General features: G+C 32.2%; 1 protein-coding gene across 1 annotated transcript; it reads right to left on the reverse strand.

The window, feature by feature from the left end:
* Nucleotides 1–7,617: 7,617 nt before the first annotated feature.
* On the reverse strand, nt 7,618–9,704 carry LOC126723695 (heat stress transcription factor B-4b-like). Its single transcript, XM_050427417.1, has 2 exons — nt 9,272–9,704; nt 7,618–8,342 (listed from the first exon to the last, which is right to left on the reverse strand). Exons 1-2 carry the CDS (start codon nt 9,518–9,520, stop codon nt 7,764–7,766), a joined length of 828 nt encoding a protein of 275 aa, XP_050283374.1. The 5' UTR covers nt 9,521–9,704; the 3' UTR covers nt 7,618–7,763.
* Nucleotides 9,705–10,043: the final 339 nt, after the last annotated feature.

Raw genomic sequence — 10,043 nt, forward strand, 5'->3', positions numbered from 1 at the left:
ATTGGTGGGGTGGGACAAGTGAAATAAAAGAATATATATTAGACCAACAACTATATATTAGTCAAGGACCATAGGTAGAAAGAGAGGTATAGATGTGGTATGTCGTCATGTGAATTGTGACATTGTGAATTTGTGAAGAATAATTTTAAGGTCACACACTTTTATACACATTTTGTCACAACTATCTTAATTACCTGACAGATCGTAAGTAGTAGATAAAAAATGGTAGGTTCAGATGATAATTACAAACAATCAATCATAATTTACTACATAAAAGTAAGACAGTTATGGCAAAGTGTGTCATACTACAATTATTTTTTTGTGACATGCATTCTTGGAATCTTATCTCATTGCATATGCTATAATCAATGAAAAAATAGAAGCCCTTTTGGTTCTCATCACTAAGTAACTAGTCACTAAACTCTCTCATTCTCTTTTGAGGAAATGGCATTTTTCTTTGTTTTTCTAAGTCTCTTTCTCTCTCTCCATAGAGTATGGAGCAAATAGATGAATTGTCACTGAAAGAGCTTTACAAACAGTTCTTGGTGTTCGATCATGGATGAGGTAATATGGCATTTAGACATATTCTTTTGTTTACTTGGAGATTTCCACTAAGGCATACAAACTTTAGATTTAGATGCTTTGTCTCCTAAAGTTTAAGCACATGATCCATCAAACCCATCATCTTTGAAGTTAGTTGCCCCACCTATTTTGTCAATACAAAATTATCACTCTCTTTCTCTCTTACCAATCTCCATCAAGAAAACTATGATGTGGACTCCTTAAAATTTTAATCAATAATACACCTTAGCCCCACTTAGAGTCATGGTGCTCGTGAAGACTCCAGTTTTCCCGGCCCGTCCTAGAATAGCCTCTTTTTATGACACTTGTAATGCTAGGTTGTAAAGAATAGATAATTTTTTCCCTTTTCAAATTTCAATTCTTAAGAGATTGAGATCAATATTCAATTCCACTCATATGAATCATGATGAAATGGGAGATACAAATGAAGTCCTTAAAATTTTAAGGAGTAACAATCTAAGTTAAATGATTAAAATTACAAATTCTTAACGGTTTAAACCTTTTAGGTTGAATGTTTTTTTGAATCAATGATTCTAAAAGGAAATCTAGAAATTATAACTTTTAAGACAAGTGGTATATTATCATAATAATGATAATAATAATTTTCAACATATAGCTTTTCATTGTCAATTGCCTTTTGGTTAGTTGGCATCTTGATTACAGCTGGTGATCTTGTATCAGGGTTCAATCCACCCACCTTTAAGTTTTACCAAACATAAAAAGAAACAATAATTTTCAAAAATAATGGGAGATAATAGATAGCTAAATGACATATCCACGTAAGAATCTAAAGCTTCTTCTTAGATATTTATTTTTTGCTTTTAATTTTTGCTTTTATTAGAATAGTAAATTTAAATCTTCCTCTCTATATATTCTTAAATAGAAGGGGTATTGCCTAAAATATATGTGGGCCATGAGTAAGTCATTTTAAAAGGAAGTCTATCGATTAAACTTTTAAGACGAGTGATTCGTTGTCAAAAAGATAATGCCAATAATTGTTGTATAGTCTTTCATTTCCAATTGCCTTTCGGTCAATCATCATCCCGATTCCAGCTGGTGATTGTGTATTAGGGTTCAATCCCCCTACTTTTAAGTTTTACAAAACGGGAAAATAAACACCAATTTTGATACATAATTGGAGTTCATGGATATCTACATGGCATATGCACTTAAGAATCTAAAATTTCTTAGATATTTACTTTTTGCTTCTCTTTTTATACTATTTTTTTTCTTCCTTTTATTAGAATAGTAAATCTCTCTCTCTCTCTCTCTCTCTCTCTCTCTCTCTCTCTCTCTCTCTCTCTCTCTTCCTTATATATATATATATTCATAAAAATAAAAATAAAAAGGAGAAATATCTCTTAGAATTAGTTTATGAAAATACAAAGCTAGTTTCAAAAGTTTTAGGACTAATGCTTGATTGCTTGATTGTTGTAAGGAAAAATTTTCATCTTGACATTTATGAATGAGTAGTAATGGGCATGGGTTGCATCCTCTCCAATAACTTAAGCTACCCATAATTAGACACATATGATCACTTGAATGAATCAAAATTCAAAAAAGAAAAAAAGGGTTTATGGTTAAAAGTGTATGAATAAATGTCCTTTAATTTTCTACGCGACAACAAATTCATATCAAGCATGCATTCTCCAAACAACCTTGCCCACGTTGGAGGATTGATAGAGAGGGTTACCATTAGACTGCTATTTATCATATTTTTCAAATTCTGTTGCTCGAAGGGAAAAAAAAGGGAATGAAAACGTTGGTTTCTTGAAATCTGTTAGATGAAGGAAAATAGTAAATAAATCCCACACAAAAAACTAATATGCGTTTTCTATTTAAAAATATAATAAAATTGAGAAAAAAAGTCTATTTAATTTTCTAAATATAGTTAAATAAAATATAAAATAGGGAAAAATAGATAATTAGTCTATCTATATATAAGAGGAGATTATATGAAAAATATAACCAATTTTTTCCTTTCCATGGATTTATGGTCATCCACCGGGAGTTTCGGGTTTAATACCGATATTTTAGCAACAAATCCAATAAATTATTGCTAAGTTATGGAGTTAAAAAAAAAATGGAATATTGATGGGCATCACATGTGTTGTCTTGATAAATAGCTGTAAAACGTGATGTAATACAAGTCTTTTTGAGCACATCAATATATCTTATTCTGTAAGTTTTTTTCATTACAAACAATACAAATATGAAAGTAATTTGCATAAAAATGAAAAATCCTCCATAATTAAGGCCCGCAAAATAATTAGACCTTCTTCTTGAAACGTAGAAGAATTACCAAAGATACAAAGTCATTTGCAATCTTAATCTTATTCCATGAATTTGATTTTTCTTTTAATTATAAATTTTTAAGAGAGAGAAAAAGATAAAATTTTGTTTGTAAATTGTAAGGAGAAACGGATGGAAGAGCAATGGACCAGGATAGTGGGTCGGTGAGTACTGTGTAGGCCAGGCGGGGTTGATCCATAACATCTTGTATATGATGGACCTCAAGGGGCTTTAGTTATAACATACAGGCTTTTGGGTTTGTCTTGAATTGATGACCCAGAAAGGGTTGGTTTGGTTACACTAGTTCTACTTTTTATTATATCATTTGTAAAGAGTTAACAAGAATTTTCAACAAATATAAATATATAAATATATATATATATATATATATGATTGGTAGAATACTTTAGATCATCTTGAAATATGTGAGTTCCAGTTATCTTAATTGGTAAAATCCATTGTCATTAAATCTCCACCTACACTAAAAACAAATTAGTATCTTGATTTAATTATAAAGAGTAATGATCAGAAGCGGATGTTATAATTTAAAACTATCTCAAAAAAAAAAAATTTTTTTTTTGAAATATAGAAAAGTGCATTCTAAGAAATTGATTAAGCTGTCGTTGTACATATTACAATATACAATGAAATTCTTATTTCTTAACAAAGAACTAAGAAAAATCCAACTCCAAGAAGATTTTTGTGGAAAATATAATTCTCTTCAGTTGTTAAAATAATGGCTATTTTATTAGAGAAACTTTTTTTTGGGGGGGGGGGGGGGGGGAGTGGACTTGGGGTTTACACTTACAATAAACAAAATTGTTTATCTTATACTACTTACAATAAATAGGACACTCAAGAATAAGATAGAAAGATTTTTGATACTTGGCTGAAAATTCACCAATCTTTTTGTGTATCTGGGCAAAAGTTAGGTAGTCTTGCAGTGGTGCTTCGGGCTCTCACAAAGAGGGTGGGACCCACCATGGAGCCCCTTTATTTATGAGAGCTTTTTATTTTTATTTTTTTTGAGAGACCATTTATGAGAGCTCGAAATACTGTTCTGGGACTATTTTTTTTTTTGGGTATATCTATTGCGCACTTATCATTAAAGTAATCCTCTTTTGGTTATTTTTTGTTGACTTCAAGAAAATTTCTCGTTAACTAAGATTTTCAACCACATCAAACAAGAACTTTATTCCCACTTGGGCCATGCGAAAAACCCACTTGACTTCAAAAAATAGTAGGTTGGGCTGTTCTGTGGGTTGAATTATATTTATGTGTATATATGTGTATATATATATATATATATAGGGAAACAAAAAAAAAATATGGTTATTAAAAAAGCTTAGGCGTCAATTTTATTTATTTATTTATTTATTTTTGTTATTCTTTTTCTTTCATTTGCTATTCGAGAGAAAACAAAAAACTATTTGAAAGAATATCAAGGACACACTAAAAGTTATATTTTATGACCCATTTATAATTTAATCAAATATATATTGGTAACCCGGCCAATCTGCGTATTGAAACCACCTATATTTTCAATCGATCAACCAACTATAGAGGCTGGTGGGTCAGTGATGGTTTGGAATTTTCCTAACCCACCACCACCAAGAAGAAATTGATTAAGAATTTTAACCTCGATCCGACCGGGTAAAATCTTACTCATGACACACGTGTAGGATCCATATGCATGGCTCTCACATACATAAATAACATGAGATAAGTGATCTATACATGCTAGAACGATATATTGTTTACTTTTAATTCACTTGAGATCATGAATTAAAATTGGACACCTAATTCTTAACATACAAAATTTGACTCTAAATATGTTTGGAGCCTTAATTAGGCTCCAACCACCAATAGAAAAATGACATTAGTACTTGTCATGTACAATGCCTATGACTTATATTATTTGGTTAGTTAATTTAAGTGAGTTATGTGTATTATAAATGATGGGACACATTATTTTCCTATTAGTAATTGAAGCCAAACCTTTTCCGTCCCTAAAGAGCATTCTTTACCCAAGTCTGAACTCTGAACAACTAATTTTCTGGGCCTTGGATAAATCCATTCATAGTTTTGGTTGCACCGACTCAGGCCCCGCACAAAATGGCCCAACATGCTTGAGAGATAATTTACTTTACTGCTATTCTTGATGTTGAAGGTGCACCTATATTATGAGCATTAAAAAATAATATTAAAATTTAAAAAAAAAAAAAAAACCTTAATAACTTATATAAGAAGATAGGAAACAAACTCGAGGCACAAAAAAAGGTGTATTATATTACAATCCCAAAGCAATTTTCATCAAAAATATTCTTTTTCTCACTTTGCTTGCTTAATTGGCTACTCTTTTCCCCCCTTTTCTATGGCCTCTTTTCTTCTTTTCAGAGAAAACAGAAAGTAAAAATAAAATTAGATTCCACATGATGAAATCGCCAAACTCAATGCATGAAATGATTGCTCAATATCCTCTCCACTTACACCCTCTGGATATTCTCGAATTCATTATTTTTTACCCACTTATGATCTGTTTGTTTCCCTAGAATTCTGGCTGAAAAGTAAAGAAAACAATGTTTGCTTTATCACCTAGATTGCTGAGTGCCTAATTAGTTAGTTTGTTAGTAAAGAAAAATGATTAGCCGTAGTGGTTAGTGTTTAAATTGTTGTTGGAATTGAAAGTGAGGGACACAGAAACAAAAAAAAAAGCACATTGAGAAGTAATTAATTTTAATTAGCCCCAATAGGTGAAAAATGAGAAATTTAAACTATTTCATAAGATCTGGTCTCATCAGCACAATTTTTTTATATGGGATATTAATACAAATTAAGGGGGTGGAAAAATTAAACAAAGAAAGAAGAAGCTTACAAAGATTATGTATGGCTATGGTATTTTACACACAATCTATATTATTAAATACGAATAATGCAAAGCTTCAGATTCCTACAGTAGAACATTTTGGTTAAAGAAAAATCATGACTCCCTTTTCTGACCATCTGTTACAAATTAACGACTCTATTAATTTTTCCTTATGGATAATTTGGTATAATGATTAATTAGAAATTCTATGTAAAGAGGGCCTTGGCTCCACCTTGCCTAGGAACACTTGGAAGCAGTTATGAAAACGATGCCATATTTTAAGGTTATAGATTTCATCGCAATCACCTCTTTGGTTTGTTTAATTGAGTAGACAATACATCATAGCACTCAAAGTATTTGGTTTTAGGTTTATGGCTACATGTATTTTCATTTTTATAAATCAAAATTATTAAGAGTCTTGTAATTTAGAGATATTATTTGGTCTTTTATAAGAGGAGAACCATGGTTTGAATCTCCCCTCCTTATTTATTATAATTATTGAATTATATAAAAAAAATGAATTCAAATAAAATAACATAAGAGGTTCTTAATGCCTCATTATATCTCAAACATAAATAAGACTACAATTTAAAAAAAATCATAAAATTTGTCCTTAAATTAAGCTAGGGCTGCCTTAATAAATTTTGAAGCTTAAAACGATATATTTTATTGTATTATATATATGTGTGTGGTGGTGGTGGTGGTGGGGGTGCGGGGGGGGGGGGGGTTAGTTACAAAATCGTTCTGTGTTTTTTGATTTGCAAATTATTAACTAAGTTTTTGTATTTAGATTTTGTTAATATATCTTTTACAAGTTAGTAAAATTGACTATCATTGATTATTTGATAAAGGCAAAGCCCTTTTTTTTTTTTTTTAGAATTTCAATTGGGTTGGATCTCTATAACTCAATACTTTGGGGCACTTTTGGAGATGGGAGAAAAAAATGCAAAACCTATATATATATATATATATATATATATATGATTTTTTTTTTTAATCAATTATCTACATACACTTTTAGGACTATTTTGTACAATTTTGGCGCCCCTTTGTTTAAGTTATGGAGGGCTTTGTGACCTTCTATAAAATTTTCGGATAGGTGGAGCCTTAATCCTGGGTCTAGAGCTGACATTGTTTTAAGCAAGATGAAATAAAAGTGTAGATTTTCGTGTAAGTCCAATGTACTTGTCTTGTTTATATCACTTGAATTTGAATTATTAGCCAACGGGGGCTTGGTTGAGTGGGTAAGGTTCGTTCGCTTCGTGCACTACACCTAGGTTCGAATCTCGCTGTCCGCAGGAGTCCGTTGGTGGGCATCCTTAATGGGGTAACTCCCCACATAGTGGTACAAGCAGACCCACGAGATCAGGCTACCCTGTTCGAGGCCATCTGGCGCTCTGCCCGGGGGTGTAATATAGCCATAAAGGCCCTTATTTTTGTTTCTCAAAAAAAAAAAAAAAAATTTTGAATTATTGTATTGCGGTATTTGTACTATACATTAAATTGTGTTACACGGTTTAGTCTCTCTGGTTAAGCTTCGAGTTGATCTCTTTATATAACCCTCAATAATGAATTCATTATAATGTACAATTCAATATAGTAAAGATGGACCTATTTTACTGTGAATGATCTAATAAATATATCATATAGCAGACTACTATCAGTTACGTGTTTCTTTTTTTAACTTCTCTATCTCTCTTTATTTTCAGGATTACTTCTTTACAATAGTACCTAATCTGCTAACAATATAGAATCTATAGATACCAGCTTATGCTCAGGGTAAAGAAAAAAAAATGAAAGATGGCTTTGCATATTAGTAATTTTTGGTAAGGTTTCATAGTCTTTAATTTTATTTTATTTTTTCCTAGGAAAAACTGTAGAGGAAAAGCCAAACTTGCTCATTCCAAGAATTGCTACTGAATCATGAAGTAGCTTAATTAGCTCAGCTGAACTTGAGCTCTCAACTGTACATAACATTTTTGCTAATAAATCTCAGCCAAAACAACTGGAGCCTACCAACAGTTTAAACATTAGAGACCCCAAATTTCAATTCTTCAGAATGCAATCTCTTCTTGCCACTAAGAGGGACTCCAAACAGCTTGACAGTACTGTTTGTATCCTCAGTTGAAGTCACCAAAGACTTATTACCCAAGTTGCAGCCTTTAGCCCCATGAACACCCACAACATTTTGAGCCTCACATAAAGAATCCAACTCTATGAGCTTGGGAATAGCATGACTGTTTCTTTGGTCAAAAGATACAGGTTTTACATGGTTTTGAATGAAGTAGATAATGTCATTGTAGAGATTCTTCATGTGAGCTAGTTCTGACAATAGCATGAAGTTTTTTCTCCTCAGTCGCTGATTATCTTCTGTGAGAGCCGTAAGGATATCGGTATTGGGTTTTGGAGATGGCAATGGAGAGTCAAACCAAGCTGCATTATCATCTGGTTGGAAAAATTGGTGTGGTTGGTCATGGTAGTACTGTTGGTGATGGTGCTGAGGGGTTTTCCTTCTGTGGATCTCGGATAATAAGTGCTTTGCACCTTTTCTGAAGTACTCGTTTGCAAATTCCCATCGGTCTGAAACAATCTTTTTAAAACCCTGAAAGTATAGCCATTAACAAGAATGAGAGAAGAGAGGGAAAGTTTTGTCTATATATATATTAGAAGTATGTAGACACCCATTGAAAAATTATGATGGAATATTTATTGAGATGAAAATGGAATGAATAATCATCTATTATATTCTTGATCTTTCATTTTATGTTTCACCAATTACCAATCGTAACATGTCATGTGTCTAATTCTTTATTCATTTATTCTATTTTTAACTTTGGTTATTTTATGATGTGATGTACTATCACTAATGGAATATAAAGTATAACACTAAGAGGTGGATACAAAAATTTTATTTTGAGAGATGTTTTGTATTTTGCACACTTAGATCTCCATTTGGGTGATCTCATGTCTTTTCCAAAAAAAAAACAAACTACAATTTTTCTCTAAGGTTTCTAAAGGGTAGAACAATGGTCTTAGGACTACAGTTTATAAAGCAAAGCCATCAATGATTTGACTCTCTCACCCTTTTAATTGATACTACTGGTCTTTAAACTATCCAAAGGAATATATATTGTAAATGTACTTCAGACGTTCACTTGTCATCAAAGGCTAGAGCAAGTGACAAACACACTAGAATGTATCCAAACTGATATAAACCAACTCATCAAACACAAACAGTTTACAGAAACTGATTAAAGGTATAGTTTATAGAGAAAAATATAATCGATAAATAAAGCTGTATGTGTGTGTTTGGTGTATAGGTATTTATACCAATTGAACTGAAAAGATAAAGACAGGGAAAAAAGCACTATCCAGCTTACTTATCTCAATTAACGTGATTTGAAAATCACCCATTGAAAAAGACTTTTTCATGGTCTCAAAATAGAGTGACCAGGTTAACCAGAGACTTGTGTGTGTGTGTGTGAGAGATAGAGAGAGAGAGAGAGAGAGAGATTAGTGTTGTATTCTCACATAGGTATTAAGCTGCCTAACAAAGCTTGAAAAGTTGTTGTGCTTGAAGTAGTTTGGTAGGAGATCTCTAGCAAACTCAGGAGGCCTCCACACAACAAAGGTGGTTTCATCTTCACCCCAAGACACAATGTGATCAGTGCGAGGGTCATCAACCAGTTGGTATGTCTTTGTCAGAAATGGCGCTGGCACTGTCTTTTGAGACTCCACTGAGAACACCATCTCTTCACACCTCTCCATTGTGAAAGCCATTACCACCAGACTATTATGCTTCTTCTTCTACCACATATGTCTTTACAATGACTCTCTATTCATTCACTCCAACCCCGCAACATGTTTAAAGCTCTCTCTCTCTCTCTCTCTCTCACACACATAAAGAATTTTCTAACTTTAGCAAACAAAAACATATGACCATGTCACTAAAATAAAAGTTAATCCCTGTGCTCTCTGGTTTTTTACCTTTAAAAAGCAGATGGGCATGTCAGTAAACTATTTCATTTTTTTATTTCTAGAATTACTATTATGTAATAAGATCCTATGAGCTATTAATTAGCTATTGATTGTTCCCTTGACTGCATTTGACAGTAGAGATGTATGTGGATGTCTCTTAAGCTTTTACATTTGTTTATTCCCCCCTCCTTTTTTTTCTTCTTCTTTCTAATAGTTGAATTTATATGGGCACTCCACTTTTCTGACTATTTAGTGCCCTTTAGTGTATTGACAATTTCACACCAATTAAACTACCATGAATCCTTGATGCTTGAGTAGAAAATAG

Source organism: Quercus robur, chromosome 1, assembly GCF_932294415.1.
Source record: "Quercus robur chromosome 1, dhQueRobu3.1, whole genome shotgun sequence".
Taxonomy (NCBI): domain Eukaryota; kingdom Viridiplantae; phylum Streptophyta; class Magnoliopsida; order Fagales; family Fagaceae; genus Quercus; species Quercus robur.

Excerpts from the sequence above, each read along its gene's own strand:
- LOC126723695 (XM_050427417.1), bottom strand. The coding sequence starts at position 9,520 with ATGGCTTTCACAATGGAGAGGTGTGAAGAGATGGTGTTCTCAGTGGAG. Across the intron at positions 8,343-9,271 it reads TTAGGCAGCTTAATACCTAT|GGTTTTAAAAAGATTGTTTC; the intron begins GTGAGAATACAA and ends CTATACTTTCAG.